Below are 22,451 nucleotides of genomic sequence, written 5' to 3'. Positions count from 1 at the left end.
ATGAATTCTTAGCGTCTATCTTCACAGCAGATGATACTGAGCATATACCTGTTCCTGAACCAGGTTTTTCGGGGATGGAGGCTAAAGAACTGAGTCAGATAGAAGTGACAAGAAATGGGGAAACTAAAAACTAACAAATTGCCATGGGCAGATGGCATCTATCCAAGAGTCTTCAAAGAACTCAAATGTGAAATTGCCGACCTCCTTGCTAAAATATACAACTTATCCCTTGCAATCAGGCTCTGTACCAGAGGACTGGAAAGTAGCAGATGTAACACAGATTTTCAAAAAGGGATCCAGGGGCGATCCGGGAAATTACAGGCCAGTTAGCTTAATGTCCATTCCAGGCAAATTGATGGAAAGCATCCTCAAGGATAAAATTGTACAGCACATAGAACAGGCCCTACTGGGAGAGAATCAGCATGGCTTCCGCAAAAGCAAATCTTGCCTCACAAAACTTTTGAAGCTATTTAGGAGTGTCAACGAGGCGGATCCCATGATCAGTGGGAACTGCCAGATAGGGTTATGCAGGGAGAGTGGGCTTAGCCCGCTCTCCCCACAGATGATCCTCCAGTGTGCGTGGGCGGCCGATCCCCCAGAAGTTTCAGCATGCTCTGCACGACAGTGCAGAGATTGCTGGAGAGACCCCCGAGCGGGGAGGCTGCCTTTTAGCTTCCCGGTCGGGGGTCTCCTCGTGAGTTGCCATGGCATGAAGCCGTGCCGCAGAAGCACATGATCCATTAACCCCAGTTAGCGGAGCACTCGCTCCGCTATCCTGGGCTAAGGGGAGGGGTACTTAGGGTGGATTGCTGCCGGGAGCCACTTGGCTCCTGTGGCAGCACACAACTGCCAAAAAGCAAGCTAGGCTCCCTTAGCCCGCTTTTTGGCAGTCCTGAGAACTGCTTCAACAAGTGTCTGGATAAAGGTGATCCAGTTGACATAGTATACCTGGATTTGCAAAAAGCTTTCGACAAAGTTCCTCATCAAAGACTCCTGAGAAAATTTAGCAGTCATGAGATAAGGGGGCAAGTACATGTGTGGAATGCTAACAGGTTGAAAGACAGGAAATGAGGGTAGGTATAAATGTTTTCACAATAGAGGGAAGTAAGAAGTGGGGTCCCCCAGGGATCTGTGCTGAGACCATGCTTTTTAATGTATTCATAAATGATCTAGAATTCGGGATGAGCAGTGAAGTGGCCAAATTTGCAGATGACACTGAACTATTTAGGGTAGTGAAATCCAAAACAGATTGTGAGGAGTTCCAAAAGGATCTCTCCAAATTGGGTGAGTGGGCAACAAAATGGCAAATGCAGTTCAATGTTGGCAACTATAAAGTGATGCACATTGGGAAGAAAAACCACAACCTCAAGTATACGCTGAAGGGATCTGAGCTGTCGGTGACTGACCAGGAGAGGGATCTTGGGGTCGTGGTGGACAGCTTGGTGAAAGTGTCGACTCAATGTGAGGCAGCTGTGAAAAAGGCCAATTCCATGCTAGGGATCATTAGGAAGGGGATTGAAAATAAAACTGCTAATATTATATTGCCCTTATAAAAAACTATGGTGCGGCCACACCTGGAGTACTGCGTAAAATTCTGGTCACTACATCTAAAGAAGGACATTGTAGAACTGGATAAGGTGCAGAAGAGGGCAACCAAGATGGTCAGGGGCCTAGAGCACCTTTCTTATGAGGCAAGGTACAATACCTGGGGCTATTTAGTTTAGAAAAAAGATGACTGCGGGGAGACATGAAAGAGGTCTATAAAATCATGCATGGTGTGGAGAACGTGGATAGAAAGAAAGTATTCTCCCTTTCACATAACACTAGAACCAGAGGTCATCCCATGAAATTGATTGCCAGGAAATCAAGGACCAATGTAAATGGAGCTACTTTTTAACACAACACATAATCAGCTTATGGAATTCTTTTCCACAAGATGTGGTGACAGCTAACAACCTGGACAGTTTTAAGAGGGGTTTAGATAACTTCATGGAGGAGAAGTCTATCAATGGCTACTAATTAGAGGCCTAGAGCCACCTCCAGCCTCCAAGGCAGGATGCCTCTGAGTACCAGTTGCAGGGGAGTAACAGCAGGGGAGAGGGCATGCCCTCAACTCCTGCCTTTGGCTTCCAGTGGCATCTGGTGGGCCACTGTGTAAAACAGGATGCTGGACTAGATGGGCCTTGGGCCTGATCCAGCTGGGCTCGTCTTATGTTCTTATCCATTTAGTGGGTAAGTTTTATTATTATTCACATCACTTTTAATAATAACTTTAAATGCCACACATCTCATCTTTTAGAATGTTAATTTTGCTTGTACTGATACAGGAAAACCTCAATATTCACAGGGATTCAGTTCCCTGACATTGTCGTGTATAAGGAAACTGTGAATTGCAGTCAATGCAATCGCAGAGGTTAGGTTCCTGGAGGATGAGAAACAATGGTAAAAATGGGACAAAAAGGGGGGGTGCAAAATAAAATGTCCTACCATGTGTGGGCTGCAGGACTCCAGCAATGCCCCCCCAAAAGTGCCAAACACACACCCCAATTTCAATTTTCAGACTTTTAAAAAACAAAACAAGACACAAAATGTCTCCGATGCCCAAAATGGTGGCTAGATATCTCTGTGGTCCTTTCTGGCTGCCTCTGATCCATGGATTTAACTATTTTTGTGCAGGTTTAACCTCGCATACACTGAGGTCGGGTGCCAGTTATCTGACAGTAGATACACAAAGCCTCAAATGCTGGACCCGCGATTAACGAGGTCCTCCTGAATTTTGATGTATCTTTTGCCACATGTATTGTTTGCCACACATCTACCATTTCTATGTATTGCTATTCACAGATCCTACAGAGGTTTCCGAGAAAGGTTAAAGTTTTGTTAAAAATCACCCACTTTCCTTTTCTTTTTTTCTTTTTTGAGGGTTGGTAGCACCCATCATGCCCTACTACTCAACCCACTTGAGTGTCCCTAGGAGCTACCCATAGGGAACAACGGGGTTTTTCAAGTCCCCCGCATTGTTCCCTATGGCTGAAACACTCTAAACGTTTTGTTTTGTTACTACTGGGTCTATCGTTACAGCGGGTCTACTGCTGTTTTGACAAAACGTTTTGGCTGTTTCTATTTCGTTTCAAGATTGAAATGAAATGCAAAATCTGTTTTGTGCACATCCCTAATAGCCCACACACCCACTATCCCCAACACTTGATGTTTACTGCCACTGTAGTCTTCCTGAGCATCACCTATTATTGTGACTGTCACACAGTCTGGAGATGGGTGATCGATTTCTCAGAAAGCTGACAGCAGTTTGAAGGGATTGCTGCTCATGGTGTATGCTCACCCTAATTTCACCTCTAGTAAAGCAGATTTTTGCCTTGTTTCAAAGGCATACATAGCCTGATTGACCAGCAGTGACAGTAAGACAAAACAAATGTGTGTGTACACTGTGGAAAGTGATGCCAAGTGATGCCAAGTTTCAACTCTTTCAAAAAAATTTAAAAGATGCAGTATTGTTTTCCTTCAGTCACACAAAAATTTGCAAGTATATTGTTTTGTAGCGTTAATATTGCCTGTGGTTTTTGATTTTTTGTTTGTACTGGTGGTTATATTTACATTTTCTGTGTCATGCTTATTGTTTCCTTCCAATTATGTTTTTTTGACACAGGTTTGTACTCAGAAATTTTGACCTCAACCAAACTCTAGGTTGTTACTGTGGTAACAAGCTACAGAAGCCGTTGTCCAGTCGGGGTCCAGCAGAGGCAAGACAAAACTGTGATTTCGATTACGGCAGCTGACTGCCAATAAAGTATACTTGTTTCCCTCTCAAGTATATTTTATTGCCTCAGGTTTGTGAAATTAATTTGACTAAGAGTTGTAAAAAGCACATAAATGAAGGCAAAAGGAAAGCAGTTGCCCTCAGGTGTCCCCTTCTGGTGGTTAAATATAGCCAAGTTGTAAAAGCAAGAGAGATGAAAAAAACTTTTTTTTTTTAAAGGCTACTTTGGGGTTTCAGTTGAAAGAAGGACAAGAAACAAACAAGGAACAGAATTCTGTTCCAGAGTATATTTTTACAACCCAAGATTGCCAATATTTGGCACATCACAACTTCTGGAGCTATTCTTATGCTCTAAAACTGTGTCACTGACAATAAAGCTGTTGATTGTGCAGGTCTCTCTTTAAAAACACACACATCTAACCTTTAGGATGACTCAGACTGCAATGCATCCTAAAGGCTTGGCAATAAACACTGGCTGACATCCAGACTAACTCCGTGCTATCAATGCAAGATTAGTCGATGTTGGCCACTGAATGGAATTCCAAATATATGTCCTTAATTCATGATTTTAACCTAGTCCTGTAATTTAGAGAATAGACTTAAATTAATACATTTAAATACACATTATTGACAACCCTAGAAACAAGGATTACTTTGGGAGGGGTGCTAGGCAAAGGTAATTATCTCTACTGATTTTTGTATATTTATGGAACAGTTCAGTTAGGATTGGGGAAAATATCAGGCTATGAATATCTTACCTATGATAAGATGCTTCATGGTAACAACAGTCAACACAGAGAGTGGAGGAATAGTCAGCGTTTGAATATAAAGATTTAAAAATCATATCGGTAGTGTTTTATCTTGCACTTAATGCTTACAATACCTCATGTATATTTTGCTGTGCTGCTGCCACTCAGTGGTCATGATAGGAATAAAACAGAAGTTTTATCAGTTCACCTTAGCACTTCCATACAATACCATAGATACTGTGAAGGAATTGAAAGCATTCTTAGAAGATTTAGAAGAGTTCCTCCCACATTCCAGAAATATAACCAGGTCCGGATTAACATAGTAGCAAATGTAGCATTTGCTATGGGCCCCGCGTTTTCTAGGGCCCTGCACGCCTGGCTTGAACGTCTGCCCCTTCTTTCTGCTCTCTATTTGGTGCTCTCTGCTGACTCTCCTCATTGCCTGCTGCTGCCCATTCTCATCTACGCATCGCTCGAGGCTTGCACAAGAGGTTAAACATATATTCTTAATATTGTCAAATGGCCCTTTTAATGTGATGGCTGCTGGGATCCAATATGTTCTGCACACATTGGAATCAAACATCCACTGTTGTGTGCCAAAATTGCTAATAGGTTCAGATTTCTCAAAGTACAGAATTCCTGAGAACCTTTTAATTTAAACATTCAGAGTTTTGTTCCCCACCCCCTTTCTCTTTGTGAAAATAACTCCAAAGGAGAACCCACGGTCAGGAGTCACAAAAAGGTGTGTGGGGGTGTTTTGCAAGGTTTGTTTAACTGGCTGGCTCAGTTGAGTGGAAGCATGGGACGGTTGGTGGGGGGGCACTAGGCAAATGAAAAAATTGAATTACTTTACTATGCAAGTAAATAATTTATGTTTCAGTATTTATGTGCATTTTTTAAATTTGGGGCCCCTTCATAACATATGCTACAGGCCCCACACTAGCTTAATCCGGCCCTGAATATAACTCAAGTAAATATAACTCAGAAATATAACTCATCGGCAAAAGAAGAGAGTGTAAAATTAGATTGCTTAAATGCATAAAACAAGAACAAAACAGCACAAAAGCAGCCTAACTTTAAATCAGGTGTTAATAATAAATAATAGTAAATTATGTTATTAAATCATGGACCTTGACCCTGTCTACATAATAGTCGTTGGTTGACAGAATGTGCAACGAAGCGCTGATCTTACCAAATAGTGCTGCTGTGTGCATAGAAGTCAGCCCCGGCAGTGTCCTGCAAAACCGCAGTTGTACAACTACATAAAACAGTGTCACAGATACAATGGAAGCTCCATTGGGCAAAATATACACATGCTGTTTTAAGTAATTACAAAATTGCACTCTTGCAGAATACTGCTGGGGTGACTTTTATGTATGGAGTAGCATGGGCTGATTGTTAAATTGTGTATCATATTAGCCTTTTTTTTTACTATTCATAGAGGTAAGGTTATAGAGGTTGCCAATATTCGGCATGTCACAACTTAAGGAGGTTATAGAGCTATTTATAGCAAAGGATGAAGTTAGAGCTAGCTGACAAATTATACATTAATAAGTCACAGAGCAAGATGACATTGAGACAAAGTACTAGAAAAATCAGATTGAAAACTGCTGATCTTTTAACAAAAACATGCAATTTATTATTAGCATTGGCCTCCTGGCTGGGGGACTGGAAAGTAACCATTGTAACAATCATTTTTAAAAAGGAATAGCGGTGGATCTGGGAAATCACATACCTGTCAAATCTAATGTGCATCCCAAGTAAATTGAGTGGAAGCATTATTAAAGCTCAAGTTGTTAAATACACAGAAGAACAAGCCTTGCTGAAAATCAGCATGGATTCTGCAAAGGAAGATCCTGCTTACCAGTGTTTTGAATTCTTTGAAAGGGTCAACAATTTGGTGGAGGTGTTGTGGTAGAAATTATAATCTAAGATTTTCAAAACATGTTTGATGATATCCCTAAACAAAGGCTCCTCAATAAGCAGTCATGATAGGAGGATAGATTCTGGCAACTGTATAAAGGATACAGTTAAATATACAGTTCTGGCAACTGTATAAAGGATCAGTTAAACTGGTTAAGGAACAACGAGCATGAGAACATAAGAACAAACCTCCTGGATCAGGCCCAAGGCTTATCTAGTCCAGCATCCTGTTTCACACAGTGGCCCAACAGATGCCTCTGAGAGGCCCACAGGCAAGAGGTGAGGGTATGTCGTCTCTCTTCTGCTGCTCCCCTGCAACTGGTATTCAGAAGCAACTTGCCTCGGAGGCTGGAGGTGGCTTATAGCCACCAACTAGTTGCCATTGATAGATCTGTCCTTCATGAATTTGCCCAAGCCCCCTTTAAAGCCATTCAAGCTAATGGCCATCAACATATCCTGTGTGAAAAAGTACTTCCTTTTGTTTGTCCTAAATTTCCTGGCCTTCAGTTTCATGGGATAATCTTTGGTTCTCCTCTTGTGAGAGAGGGAGAAAAATTTCTTTCTGTCCACTCTCTCTATTCCATGAATAATATTAAACACCTCTATCATGTCTCCCCTAGTCACCTCTTTTCCAAATTAAAAAAAGCCTCAGATGCTGTAGCCTTGCTTCATAAGGAAGGTGCTAAGGGCTTTTTTAGTTTATAAAACTACACTTGGGGCTTTTTAGTTTAGGGGGAAAAACAACTGAAGGGAGACATGATAGAAGTCTATAAAACCATGCATGGTGTGGAGAAAGTTAACAGAGAGAAATGCTTCTCCCTCTCTCATAACCCTAGAACCAGGGGTCATCCCATAAAATTGATTACCACAAAATTTAGGACTGACAAAAGAAACTCATAATAACACAACGCATAATCAACCTATGGAATTTTCTGCCACAAGATGTGATGACAGCCAATAGCCTGGATGGTTTTAAGATACATTAAATTTATCTCAGATAAATTCATGGAGGTTTATCAATGGCTACTAGTCTGAGGTCTATAGGCCACCTCCAGCCTCAGAAGCCTCTAAATACCAGTTGCAGGAGAGTAACAGCAGGAGAGAGGACATGTACTCAGCTCCTGCCTGTGGGCTTCCCAGAGGCATATGGTGAAACAGGGTGCCTGATCCAGTAGGGCTGTTCTTATGTGCTCCAGGCCTCTGATCATTTTGGTTGCCCTCTTCTGTACTTTCCCCAGTTCAACAATGTCCTTCTTAAGATATGGTGACCATATATGAAGTACCAGATAGGGTAACCAGGTATATGGAAGACCACATATGGTGACCAGATATGGAGTACGCAGTATTCCAAGTGTGGCCACATCATAGATTTGTATAAGGGCATTATAATATTAGCAGTTTTATTTTTCAATGCCCTTCCTAATGATGCCTAGCATGGCATTTGCCTTTTTCCCAGCTGCCATGCACTGAGTTGAAACTTTCAATATGCTGTCCACTACTACCCCAAGATCTCTTCCCTGGTCTGTCACCGACAGCTCAGACCCCATGAGTGTATATGTGAAGTTGGCGGTTTTTTTGCTCAATATGCATCACTTTACACTTGCTTACACTGAACCACATTTGCCATTTTATTGCCCACTCATCGACTTTGGAGAGATCCTTTTGGAGCTCCTCACAATTTGTTGTGGATTTTACTACCCTAAATAGTTTCGTGTCATCTGCAAATTTGGCAACTTCTAGATCGTTTATGAACAAGTTAAAGAGTACTGGTCCCAATACTGATCCCTGGGGGACCCTACTTCCTACCTGTTGGAAGTTAAAGACTTTGCGCTGTCTCTTGTCTCAGTGACATAGGAGGACAGACTAGTGAGTTAGAGGGCTAGAGAGTCAAGACATTGGTCATCCTTTCTCTACTGCTCTGACACTATCCCTGTGGAATGTAGATTGCTACTCTCAGGCACTAACTTACTTACTTCCTCTCTCCCTTCTCTTCCTGTTTTCCTTCTACCTTGCAACATGCAAGTTCCTTTCCCCTGCACCATGTGTGCAGAGAAGATGCAGAATCCATCTGCATCCAGCTAGCTAGCTAGATTAGAGCTCCTAACGCCTCACTTTCCTATCTAGAATGGAATTCTTTAATAAATGCCATATATATTGATTTGAAACGACGATGAACTGGCTCCAAGTTACTTTATTCTCAGAATACACGCATGCCTAACCAAATTCCACTGTGTTGTACCTCTGTGCACTCTGCTATAATGAAAAAGGGATTCTCTTACCAGAGAGAATTCCCAACACTACCTTCCTCCAGTTTGAAAACTGTCCATTTATTCCTACTCTCTGTTTCCTGTCCTTCAACCAGTTACCAATACACACATGAACCTGTCCCCTTATCCCATGACTGCTAAGTTTGCTCAAGAGCCTTTGGTGGGGCACTTTGCTGAAACCTTTTGGGAAGTCCAAGTATACTATGTCAATCAGAGGAAACAAATAAATTATTGGTTTTTTTCACCATTAAGGGGCAGAAGTAGTGTCCTGCTAAAAGGATCTATATCGGGACTCATGCTGTTGAACTTACTCATAAATTATCTAAAGGCGCGATAAAGATATAAAGGGCAATGAGAGGAGAAACAGACACTTGCATGAACTTTGGGCCAGATATTGTTGCATCATTAAAGCCAATAACCTTGTGTTCGCTTCTAAAGAGAAATTGTGTGGAAATGCCCGTATCAGGACCATGGGGGAGAGCCTTTAAGCCTTAAACCTGGAATGATCTCAACCGAGACTGGTATCATGGCGGGGGCAATTTGTCAAACCCATTTTAGAGTGTGAATCCAAGTTGATCCATCCCAAGTATCTATTGTGGGGGGGATCAAGCATGTCTCTTTTAATGACACACTTAAAATAACATGTACTTTGGCCTCTGATAAACAACTTTTCATGTTTCCCCCCAATATTGTTTTGTATACCATATTGGAAAAGTACATTAGCACAGGAAATATTGGGCATTAGATGCACACAATGCACAAAGAGCATTAGAAAGAATACTATATGACAATTTTAGTGATACAAAGCACCTTGCCAATTAAATGTGCAAACTACATTCCAAGAGTTTGTCTTTAATAGTGTGTATGGGGATGGGGAGACAGGGGGGGTGTCCACTGACTGTGGGGTGGCTATTCCGGTAGCGGTGGGAAATAGAAGAAGTAAAGTTCAGTGCATCGTTAACAGGGAAGGGAAGTCAGAAATCTATTAGCTGTTTCTCCTTCCGGCTGTCCTGCCAGCTCTTTGACCTTGGGGAGTAGTGCCAAGCTCCCACAGACTCTCACCTTGCTGCTTAATAATGCCAGGTCTGCCAAAATAAGTCAGAAACCATCTATGATTTGATTCTAGATGAAGGGGAAGACCTGGTATGTATTACAGAGACTTGGTTGGGGGAGGCTGGTGGCCCAGTCTGGTCCCAGCTTCTCTGGTACTCTGTTGAGGAGCAGGTGCGGGGACGTGGGTGGGGAGGTGGAGTGGCTGTGGTCTATAAGAATAACCTTTCCCTGACCAGGATCCCTGTGGAAGTGTCAGACCATATTGAATGTGTGTACCTAAGTTGGGGACCAGGGATAGACTGGGACTTCTCTTGGTGTACCGATCTCCCCACTGCCCAACGGAATCCCTTACTGAGCTCACGGACTTGGTCTCGGGTTTCGCGTTGGAGTCTCCCAGGCTTGTGGTTCTGGGGGAACAACAATGTTTACTTTGGAGCCAATTTGTCTGGGGCAGCTCAGGAGTTCATAGTGGCCATGACAACTATGGGCCTATCCCAAAGGGTTTTGGGATGGACACACATTGCAGGTTACTCTTGATCTGGTTTTTCACTCTGATCAGGGTGGTATTCCATAGGTGGGAACTCCTGTGATTTCCCCATTGTTATGGACGGACTACCATCTGGTTAAGGTTGGACTCACAGTCACACCCACCTTCGCAGGGACGAGGGGCCCATTAGAATGCTCCGCCTGAGAAGGTTATTGGATCCAATAGGGTTCCAATAAGCCTTCGAGGGATTTAGTGTTAGCTCTGCTGGTGATCCTGTTGATGCCCTGGTGGAGAACTGGAACAGCAAGCTCACCAGGGCAGTAGACATGATTGCACCTAAGCAACCTCTCCGACCCACTTCAAAATTGGACCCTTGGCATACAGAAGAACTATAGGGGCTGAAATGGCGAGGTAGACAACTGGAGTGCAAGTGGAGTAAGACTCAACTTGAATTCGACGGATTACAACATAGAGTACATTTGAAAACCTATGCTCTGGCAATACATGTGGCAAAGAAGTTATTCTTTTTGGCCCAAATTGCGTCCACAAGTTCACATCCAGCAGAGTTGTTCAGGGTTGTGAGAGGGCTAGTGAGTGCCCCTCCTCCCTTGGATCAAAATTTGGAACCATCTCTTACCCGCTGTTATGTGTTTAATGATTTTTTTGTGGATAAAATCTCTCGTATTCGGGCCAACTTGGATTTAGACCCCACAATTACTGCAGGGTCTGAATCAGAGGTGTCCAGCGACTCTTCTTATATGGTTAGGCTGGATCAGTTTCAGTTTGTGACTCATGAGGATGTGGACAAGCTGCTTGGAGAGATGCGGCCTACCACCTGTTCTCTTGACCCTTGCCCGACATGGCTAACACTATCTGGCAGGGAGGCTGTTGTGGAAGGCCTAGTAGAGATCATATATGCTTCTCTGAGGGAGGGCAGGATGCCTCCTTTTCTTAAGGAGGCAATTATTAGACCACTTCTGAAGAAGCCTGCCTTGGATTCCTCGAGTTGAGCAACTATAGGCCTGTCTCGAACCTTCCGTGGATGGGCAAGGTAATTGAGAGGGTGGTGGCCTCCCAACTCCAGGCAGTCTTGGATGAAACTGATTATCTAGATCCGTTTCAGACTGGCTTTTGGGTGGGCTGTGGGGTGGAGACTACCTTGGTTGGCCTGATGGATGATCTGCAATTGGCAATTGACAGAGGAAGTGTGACTCTGTTGGTCCTTTTGGAACTCTCGGCAGTTTTTGATACTATTGACCATAGTATCCTTCTGGAGTGTCTGAGGGGGTTGGGCGTGGGAGGTACTGCTCTGCAGTGGTTCCACTCCTACCTCACGGGCAGATTCCAGATGGTGTCCCTCGGGGACTGTTGTTCTTCAAAAACTGAACTTCGGTATGGTGCCCCTCGGGGTTCCATATTGTCTCCGATGTTGTTTAACATCTACATGAAACCCCTGGGAGAGATCATCAGGAAATTTGGTGCAGGGTGTTATCAGTATGCTGATGACACCCAAATCATTTTCTCCATGTCAACATCATCAGGAGAAGGCATAACCTCCCTAAATGCCTGCCTGGAGGCAGTGATGGGCTGGATGAGAGGTAACAGGATGAGGCTGAATCCAGATAAGACGGAGGTACTAATTAAGCGGGGTCGGAACTCAGGAGATGATTTTGATCTGCCTGTTCTGGATGGAGTCACACTTCCCCAGAAGGAACAAGAATGCAGTCTGGGGGTGCTTCTGGACACAAAACTCTCCCTGGTGTCCCAGGTTGAGGCAGTGGCCAGAAGTGTCTTTTATCAGCTTCGGCTGATATGCCAGCTGCTTCTGTTTCTTGAGATAAATGACCTCAGAACACTAGTACATTTGCTGGTCACCTCCAGACTTGACTACTGCAATGCGCTCTATGTGGGGCTGCCTTTGTTCATAGTCTGGAAACTACAGTTGGTCCAGAATGCAGCAGCCAGGTTGGTCTCTGGGTCATCTCGGAGAGACCATATCACTCCTATCTTAAAAGATCTACACTGGCTGCCAATAAGTTTCTGGGCAAAGTACAAGGTTTTGGTTATAACCTATAAAGCCCTAAACAGCTTGGGCCCTGGGTATCTAAAAGAATGTTTTCTTTGCTATGAACCACACCACCCATTGAGATCATCTGGAGAGGTTCATCTGCAGTTGCCACTCATCTGGTGGCTACTCGGGGACAGGCCTTTTCCATTGCTGCCCCGAGTCTTTGGAACACACTTCCTGCTGGAATAAGAGCCTCCCCATCTTTTACAACTTTTAAAAGGGCAGTCAAGACGCATTTGTTCACCCAGGCTTTTAATTAGATATTGTTTTAATTGTGTTTTAATAGTTTTAACATTTTAAATTTTAATTGTTGGAATGCTTTAATCTTTCTATTGGTTGTTTTTATTGTCTTCTTGTATACTGCCCAGAGAACTTCCATTTTGGGCGGTATAAAAATGTGTTAAACAAACAAACAAACAAATAAGTGGGGAAAGTTAGAGGTTTAGTACCCAACCAAGATTCAGTTGCAGGCTATTATCCTACAATAACAATTCTGTCTACAAACCAAGAATTTCTGAATATTTCAGCTAGTGTAATAATAATTTCAGCATCAGTAGTGTCCATGGCATATTACTGAGTACATGAACAATCTCTATGCCTCAGAAGCTTGCAGTGGTGAACAGTGATGTTGATAATGATCAAGGAAAGAGGGCTGAGAAGGAAAGGTAAGCAATCTTGTGTTTGATGCAGTACTAAGACATTCAAGTAACTATATCACAAGTATGCAGAAATTCAAGACTGAGATAGAAAGGTTCAGCTGTGCATCAACAGCACATCAGTGGTACTGAAAGCTACAAAATGTGTTGTGATCACTCAAGGAGACAATGTAGGGGACAAAGGATGGGAAGAATCTGAGGAAATTTAAAAGAGAAGAGAAGAGCAGGAGTTTCCCAGAGAAGGAACACTGAACAAGCAATCTGACAGACAGAAGACCACAGTTATAGACATGGGAGGGAGTTGTGGAGAATATACTCCACTGTACTACAGACAAACAGAGTCAAGGGGGACAACAAGAGAGCCCTTTGGATTTTGTGAGAAGACAATCTCTGAACTAAACAGTTTCAGTGCAGTACAGAGGCTCAAGAGCAGAGTTGGAAAAGAGAAAGTCCGCACAGCAGGAGTGAATCTCATGGTCCAGAAATCTGGAGGCAACAAGACAAGAGGTCAATGAGAGCAATAGTAGCATGTCTTTTCTGACTATTTTGAATCATGCACAGCTCTCTGGGTCTCTTTATGGAAAGGTGAAATCCACCTAACAGAGATAACAACCATGCTATCAGGATCAAAGCAAAAGTAGGGAGCCCCTTTTGCCTCTCTTTCAACTTCTTCATTTCACCACTTTAAATTGTAAACAAACCAAGAGCTGGGTCTCACGATCAGTGAGACCCGGTTCATAAGAGTGAGCGGGGAGAGCGAGCTGAGCCCTCTCTCCCTGCTCATGATCAGAGCGGATCAGCCGCCCACACGATTGCTGGCTCTGTGAAGGAGCTGGTGGGGGCTGGGGAGCTCGGGGGCCATGCGGCCCCTGGAAGTTCCAGTATGCCCTGCACAAGTGCGCAGGGCATACTGGGGAGACTCCTGGAGCGGGGAGGCGGCTTTTTGCCTCCCCTCCGGGATCTACTTGTGAGTAACTGTGGCATGGAGCAGAGGGAAGAGAGCTGGTCTTGTGGTAGCAAGCATGACTTGTCCCCTTAAGTTAAGCAGTGTCTGCCTTGGTTGCATATGAAAGGGAGACTAGAAGTGTTAGCACTGTAAGATATTCCCCTTAGGGGATGGAGCTGCTCTGGGAAGAGCATCTAGGCTCCAAGTTCCCTCCCTGGCTTCTCCAAGATAGGGCTGAGAGTGATTCCTGCCTGCAACCTTGGAGAAGCCGTTGCCAGTCTGTGTAGACAATACTGAGCGAGATGGACGTATGGTCTGACTCAGTATATGGCAGCTTCCTATGTTCCTATGTACTCACAATCTTTAAAAGCAGGTTTGCGGACCACTCCCGGTGATTCACACGATGGGGCAAAATCGGGCTAGCTCCGCTAGCCCGATTTCACCCCATCGTGTGAACTGCCTCCAAGAGAGGTCAGGGCTTTTTATAGTTCACTCTCAGCTATAGCTTAACCATGTTGGGAGAAATGGATAGCATAGGAAGACTTTCAGGAACCCTCCATTTGAGGCAGAAAGACAGTTTGTATCCTTTCTAAGCACAAATTTCTTCTTACAGCTTGTAAAGATGCCGTTTTATGAGAATTCTTCCCACTTCCAGATAGGTCTGTAATATGTTTCTATTACAATAAAATAGCACAAAGGGGCAATACAAATCTTATAAGCAGGCCTTAACGTTGAAATGTCTGGCAATATATCCAGTGAGTATTCAATTCATTTACAGTAAGTCAAACAGGAAGATGTAAAGAGAGAAGCCTGACACTTTAATGCTTCCTTCTTGAGACATACAGCAGTATGCAATCACCCATTTCATAAACAACATCTGGTGCAGCAATTTGGGATATTGCAGTCACTCATGTTAAAAGGTACAGGCAGAAAAACCACTCCACCACAAATCTACAGGCTATACAGTCCTGTTACAAATAGTCCCCATTTCTGACTCAGAGCTCTGCCAGCAGCTTATTTAGTTCTAAATCCTTCTCTTGGATGAGGGCACATATGGCTTCCATTGGTTTCCATGGAAACAGGTTATGAGCATCAATTGGTTTCCAGACATGATCTGGTTTCTCTTCCAATATGAATGATAAGGAATTGGGTACTAACCCACTGGCACTGTATTAGAGGGTGAAAGGGTGAAATCCTCTTTCTTAACTAGTAGTAGATCCTCATTTATCTGGATGCTTCATTTCTCTTTCAGTCTCCAAACAGAGATTCTGACAGAGGGACCCAGACATCTTACCTTTTCTGTGCCACTGTTGTTGCCTGACAGAGGAGGGTGCTGCTGGCTTGCTCTCTGCTGTTCTACAGCATCATCACTGGAGACAGCAAAACATGGTGTTGCTGCTACCCATTCAGCAGGGATCAGGTGCCAGGAGTATTTCACTTGGACTTACAAAGCTTGACTCCTCATTTGAGCGCATCACCTTTCAGATATTGACCAAATTGCCTCTTTCTGTCCTCTTTGCTTCCTGGCTTTACCATCTTGCCTACAGACTTCCCAAACACACATTTCTTTCTTTACATTCCTACCTATTGGCAGTATGGTTATAATTCAGTCACATAATCCAGGGCAGGGCTGGCTACAAAAGAAATAATTCCATGTAGTCAGAGAGCATCATCTGTCATAACTGGTTATGGTAACCCCACGAATGTGCAGGACTCTGGATTGCAGTGTTCTCCAGAGACCTACGTATGCTCAAATGTGCTTATGACTAGTCCATTTATTACTGTGAAGAGAGGAAGTCCACTAGTGCAAAGGAATACACATGCAGAACAACCAGAAAAGCTAAATTAAATGGGTGTCTATTGCAGACCTAAAACAGATGATTGGATTTATGCAAATGTATTTTAAGGATGGTGCTTTAAGTGAAGAAGGAAAGGAGTAGGAAAAGTGGCAACAGAGCACTTTTTGGAATCCAGGAATGGATTCCTATTCTCTAACAGATATCTCATTCATTCATGAGTTTTGTTTCTCGCCTGTCATTCACTCTCTCACACACTCATTCACCTTGAATATGGAGGCAGAAGTGGTGCAATAGACCCGTTATTTCTTTGCCTGGCTACTCCATCCATGTCTCATATCAAACATAAGGTTTCTTGACCTCTTGCTGCTGCCCTGCTGTCTTCCTCAGTATATGCAGCCTTCCTGATAATGCCAATAGATCAGGGGGATTGCTTATCCTAAAAGAGCAAGAGCTACAAGGTAGGTGTGTATGTGTGTGTGTGTGTGTGTGTGTATTTCTGGGGGAAGGTTATCCACTCAACCAGATTGGATGGTCCTGGGAACAGCTTCCTCATAGGACTGGAAGGACAGTCCTTTGATTATGGGAATGAGCTTACAAAGAAGTGTAAACAGCCACCACATGGTTACATTTGTTTCTTTACCCATAATGCTTTTGGGTGTCACTTACCTCTGGGCACTGGGCAGTGATATATGCCAAAAGATTAACTTTCTTGCCTATCCAAACCTAGCCTGCCTCAGATCAAGATAATGATGGGCACAGAAATTGTATATAACATTTGCAAATATGTTGCTTTTTTATTTTCACTTCAGAATATTTTTTTTACTGTATTCTTTGGTTGTGGGTGGGCAATTGCATTTGTCCTGCTAACACTGTCCATGGTTAGAATAACTGGGCATGAACATGGACTCTTTCTATAGGTTTTCAAGTTCCAATAGTGTCTATTTTGAAATTTATTTGTGAAAGCAAAAACAATTAATAAACTCGACTGACTGGCTCTAGCTAATGAGACAGTTGGTTGATGCAGTTTATATAACACTTGCCTGTTTGGCACCCAGACATTCTGTTAGCCTGAATGGTGTGTGACAAAATAGGACTTTACTACAAAAAGGAATTTCTGAGCTGCAACATAGATAACAGTAGTGGAAAACCCAAATAGGTTTATAAGAGGAAGGGTTTACAGCAGGATGTTGTGATATCCACTCAAAGATCTCATTTTATCTGTTCCACTTATGTGAGATGCCAGATACAAATGCAGAAAAGGCCATGCTTTCATCAGAAATGATGTGGCACAATCCTGCCTGGACATCATAGTTTGTGGCCATGAAACATCATAGCCTATGGACATGAAAACTCAGATGCGAGTGGACTGGTTGTGCTGATGCCATATTAACATGCAGAAAACTCATGTGACTTAAGGGACTAAATAAATGGAAATAGACAAGTGAGAGTCTGAAATATAAAAGGGCTGCAATTGCCAAATTATGTACTGTATTTGTGGTATGAACAACATTCTCAGTGCTTCCACAGGAACAATTTCAAATGTTGTTCATCTGAAAATTTCAGCCTTCAGGCCTTCAAAGTCATCCTTCATCAACACAAAGTCCAGCATGTCAGGACCCAGCCAGACCTGGACTCTGAAGGAACTTTCACTGGTAGGAAGAGAAGCTGACTCCAGGTGTTGATCATGATCCTGCAGTAAACCTCAGAAAAACAGTCAGAGTTAGATCTGTAGGAGGAGTCTAATATGTTGGGAAATCTGGACCCTGGGATTTGCTTCAGGCCCCTCTCCAATCACCCCTGGGATTCCAAGGGCAGCAGTGGCATTGAGTCTGTTCTGACATACAAAACTAGCAAATGAATACTTGCCTGACTGCCTGAGCTCTCCCTTGCAATGTGCCTTCTCAGGAGGAAGAGGAAGGCAGTGTAGACACATGCCTTGGATCAGGGCCAAAGTCCTCAAAAAGGCAAAAGATTCCTGCTCCTAAAACAACCCTGAGCATCCAGACCTTCACTGGTAGAATAGCTCATCCTTGAAGGTCTGTGGGGCAGATAACCTTCTGTTCAAGTCCCTTGCTCCATCCCTTCTCTCTGGCTCCTGATGCCAGTCTTGCTCTAGTACCCTGTTTTATTCTCTGGTAGCTCTTATCTTTGCTTTGCCTGCTCCTCCCGCAACCCTGGCAGATGCCCGGGTCACAGACCAAGCACCTTCACCTCATACAGTTTGTCTTGCCTATGGGCAGCTGTTAAGAAGTTGCATCTTGTTTCATCCTGTGAGAAAGGAAGGACTTGGTCCAGACATTTCCATAAAGTCTTTAAAGATGCACCTATTCACCGAGGCTTTTAATTAAATATTATTTTAACAGTTTTATCATCGTCTTAAAATGTTTTAAAAATTTAAATTGTTGTAATGTTTTAACTTTTACTATGTCATTTATTTGGTTTTAACTACTGTTTTAAGTTTGGGTTTTTTGGTATTTATTTTAACTAATGTTTTAACTTTTTGTTTGCTTGTTATAAACCACCCAGAGACGTGAGTTTGGGGCCGTATAGAAGTGTGTTAAGTGAATGAATAAATAAATAAATAAATAAATAAGTACATAAAATGAAATAAAATACAAAAATTCCCTTCATCCCAGTTTATGATAGATGTTCTCAATTACAAAAGGTATGTGCTATAGACTGGACATAGTCAAAGGTTAGCTTTCTTATGAATATTTTCCATTTCTAAAAATAAAGGTGGGGGTTAAGGCTGAATCAATGGTTACCAGTTTCCAAGGCCAGATTCTTTATATTCTTTGTACTTTGGTTTACACATTAGTGCATGAATGTTTTATCTTACTTAAGCTGTTCTCTGAGTCTCAGCCTAGGCTGCTGTAAAACTGTATTTGTGGACTGCACAAAATTTATGTCAGTTGAGATGCTTGACAATTATGTTTACATGTTTTTATCACTATTAACTCAACACCCCAGAGTAATAATTGCTATCACTAGCAAATCATTTAGTTATGTTACCAGTTCAACTGTGTTGACAGAAACAAACACTTTTTAAAAATCTGATTGGAATTCCAGAGAAACAAAATGGCAGGGGAAACAGTCATCAACTATTCCTTAATTTATATTCTGAAATCATGATAGTGTTTTTCATTTCTAAAAAAAAGAGGCTTTGTGTCACTCATCACATTTTCACATCATTGTGTGGTCAACACATAATACATATTTTTCTTACCATAAATGTATGAAATTCCAACCAGTTCAAAGATGGCTATTATAACAAGAGAGTAAGATGCTGCATAGGTATCCACAAGCTGCAACATGTACATCCCACCCTAAAATGAAAAGAAGTCATTACTAGTAGAAATAGCAAAACATCTGTAGCTTACAGGAACACAACTGAGTAATCAGAATCGGACAGACTTGGACGGGTTACTGCTACTTTGTCATTCCCACACTTTAGAAACATTCTCTGAGTTCTACTGAGCTGGAAATATGAGATAGTTTTTCCCATTGGAATCTGAGTTTATACACATTACAGCACACAAGGATGGGGATGCCATTTTTGCTTTGTTCCCTTCCCCACACAAACCCCTGTTGGTTTGTAGAAATTTGTTCCTGAAGGTCATGCAGCTCTTGTTCCACCTTCACAGAACTGCAGAGAATGTTGGCCTTATTTTGTCTACATGCCAGATAATCTCTTGCAATTTTGTCAAATCCTGCAGAATTACCTTTCACACCCAAATCTACTTGGAGCTGTTGCTAGCAATTGAAGGATCAGTTCTTAATCCACTGGGAAAACAGACAGTATATAAGATGTACAAACTGATGCTCGGACAATGATGCTTTTACCTGAGTAATCATAGGAAAGCCCATGATGAAAAAGGAAACACAGCATCCGAGAGTGAACAGAGGCTTGTGAGTACGTAAGTACTTTGGAAATTCATCAGAAACTGATGTCACTATCGTCTCAATAGTGGCAAACTGGAGGACATAGATGAAGAAAAAACAAGTAAAACATCATACCCAAACAAATTTTGACTGAAAAAATGAAGGCATATCCAATATTGCTTGCTAAAATCACTTTCAGAAAACTGAAGCTTTGGGTTATAAGCTCTTTGAAGATCACGAAGTTCACTCTTCCACCTTAATACACATTTCCAAACCCTGTTACTTACAGATCAACTCACACCATGAGATTATAGCGTTAAAAGAATAGGAACAAACAAGGCTGCACAATATAATGAATCTTTCAGGGAAAGTGTTCAAATTTCTCAGGCTATAGGCTACAGAGGAAGGTTAAAAATTTAAAAAGGCACAAAAAAGTCAATATGCACAGAAATCCTGGTGTGATAAAAACTGGAGACACTGTACTCACAGCATCTCCAAGATTGTGCTCTGACTTCAACCCTATACTGGCCTGCTCAGAAGCCCCACGCCGCCTGCTGTTCACAACTGCAGTATTTGTGGAGAAATTCTTCCCCTGATGCAGAATACTGGGTGCCCAAGTGTTCTGAATCACAAGAAGAATCTGCTCACAAGGACAGTATTTGTCCCTATGGACCAATACTGTAACCATAGAAAGTTGCAGGGTGGATGGGTTTCTGAGCACATCATTCAGCACAGATGCGAAGTTTCAGAATGAGCTCTTGAGGATGCTGTATGTGAATACAATACCCCCAGCTTTTGTAATGCCTGAATGGAGCTAAAGAGTTTGGAAAATTAAGTTCAGTGTAAAGGAAAAGTTCTCCATGCTTAATCTGTTGAGGCAAACATATACTTGTGGTACTGGAGTATATTGTATGAAGAACTGTAGTGTTACAATAAAGCAGAATTTGAAAATTGAAAATGGGCTGCAGTGTGAAAGGTAATATTCAAGGAGATATTATCCATAATAGCAGGAAGGGCCTACTCATAATCCCTGAGACCACCTCTGTGTCATAGCATTCATGTGGTAGTGATGCCAAAGCGACTCTTTCGGGGCCTACATAAAGAAGGGTTCCATAAAAGGTCAGAAATCCAGACCCAATCCTGACTGTAAGCCCAGAGCATGAAGCTGTACTCACCAAGTGTTTCCAGAAGAATTATGTTCCTGGCTCATTCACAAGAGCCATCCACCTCTACAAATGATAACATTTGGGTGGTGGTGAAATTAATCCAAGTAGGGCTGGCTCCAGGTTATAGGAGCCCCCCTGCAAACTGCCTTCTATGCACCCTGACAGAGTTATCCACCATCACCAGTGTTCCCTGTAAGAGTGAATCCTAGATTTTGTTCACTACAGCTCCCAGAATCCCTAGCTGTAGTGGGCTTTGGCTGAAGATGCTAGGAGTTGCAGTCAACAACATCTGGGATTTTCTGTTAGAGGGAACACTGACCATCGCCACCACGTAAAGGCTATGGGCTCAGAGGTGGTATAAGGAAGCCTTCTGAAGGGTCTGGGCAGCTACCCAGTGATGCTAACTCCTGAAACTGATCTGAATCCAAGTAATAGAGGAAAAATCCAGTTAGGCTCCAACTGAGACATTGCATAAAATGTACCTGTTTTCATCATATAAGCTGCCTAAACAATAATGGGCATTATTTCAAGGTTCTTTCCCCACTTCCACCATGACCCCAGCCTTGTTCTTCTTGACCTCTGGTGACTCTATATGCTTATAGGTCATCTCCAGCTCTTGCTAGGCAACAGTTCACTTCATGCTCATATGCCTCCTTGCTCCTGCTTTGTCTGATTTAGAGGTCATTCACACAATCATCACCTGTGTTCTACCCAGGTTTGGGACCTGTGTGTGTTGGGAAGCTTTTCCTCCTATCTTGCTTCCACACAATCACTTCTACCTAGGTTTTCCTCCTACTTGCCTCCACACAACCAAAAACTGGGAGCGTGCACAGATCCCAAACCCTGGTAGAACATAGTTTTTGATTGTGACAAGTTTGATCTCTTAGACAAGTTTGATCCAACCTTGTCTTCTGACTCTTGCCATACCTTCATGTCTACTCCTGCCCTGCAAATATTATTCCTTAGACCAAAAACTCTAGCTTTGACTTTGGTTCAGGTCTCATCACAGCAATTAGGTCACTTTCCTGCAGGTCTGGCTGATTTTCTTCCTGTTGCAGCTTAATAACTTGACAGTTTGATAGTCAGCTTCAGTATAGTTCCTGCTGCTACCAATTGTGCATGGAGATTACATTTACGACACTTTGTTAATCTCAAAATAGATTTTGTATGCTTCTTTTGCCTGAAAACCTTGGATGTGTTTAGGTATCTTCTAAGCTGCACCAACGGGATTAAACATTTAATCTAAGATATAGGCACAGGTTCTGTAGTGGAGAACAGTAAGATGGGTAAAAAAAACCAGGTTTACCATGGTGTCCAAGCCTAGAGTAAGAAGCATCAGGAAGAAGATTATAGCCCAAAACGGTGAAAGGGGAAGCCTGGTTAAGGCTTCAGGATATACCACAAAGGCAATCCCAGGACCTAGAGGGGGAAAGTAGATATTTATAATATTTGATCATAATTATACATCATGGATTTTGTTAAATACATTAAACACTTTAAAAACAACAACAAGAAGTAACTGGAAAAAAATGTAGAGAAGTTCCAGTATTGGATATTTGTAGTAGGACTCAATGAGCACTACCTTCTGCCACCATGCACAATGAAGTTATTTGCAGCTGAATTTACAGATAAAAAGATTTAGATTTCAGTTGCTACTTTGTTCAGTGCCTACATTATTTG

At 42.5% G+C, this 22,451-nt stretch overlaps 1 protein-coding gene across 1 annotated transcript in view; it reads right to left on the bottom strand.

Annotated features, from left to right (window-relative positions):
• The window catches only part of SLC6A5 (solute carrier family 6 member 5), a 112,587-nt gene that overhangs the window by 34,757 nt on the left and 55,379 nt on the right, over window positions 1-22,451 (bottom strand). The window contains exons 11-13 of the mRNA XM_053285379.1: window positions 22,078-22,190; window positions 19,567-19,698; window positions 18,950-19,049 (exon numbers count right to left, since the gene is read on the bottom strand). Of these exons, the coding sequence (XP_053141354.1) occupies window positions 18,950-19,049; window positions 19,567-19,698; window positions 22,078-22,190 (345 nt within the window). The remainder of the gene's footprint in view (window positions 1-18,949; window positions 19,050-19,566; window positions 19,699-22,077; window positions 22,191-22,451) is intronic.

This window comes from Hemicordylus capensis, chromosome 1 (assembly GCF_027244095.1).
Source record: "Hemicordylus capensis ecotype Gifberg chromosome 1, rHemCap1.1.pri, whole genome shotgun sequence".
NCBI classification, from domain to species: Eukaryota; Metazoa; Chordata; class Lepidosauria; order Squamata; family Cordylidae; genus Hemicordylus; species Hemicordylus capensis.
Note: the sequence above shows the minus strand (reverse complement) of the source record. Positions and strands in the feature narration are given on the sequence as shown.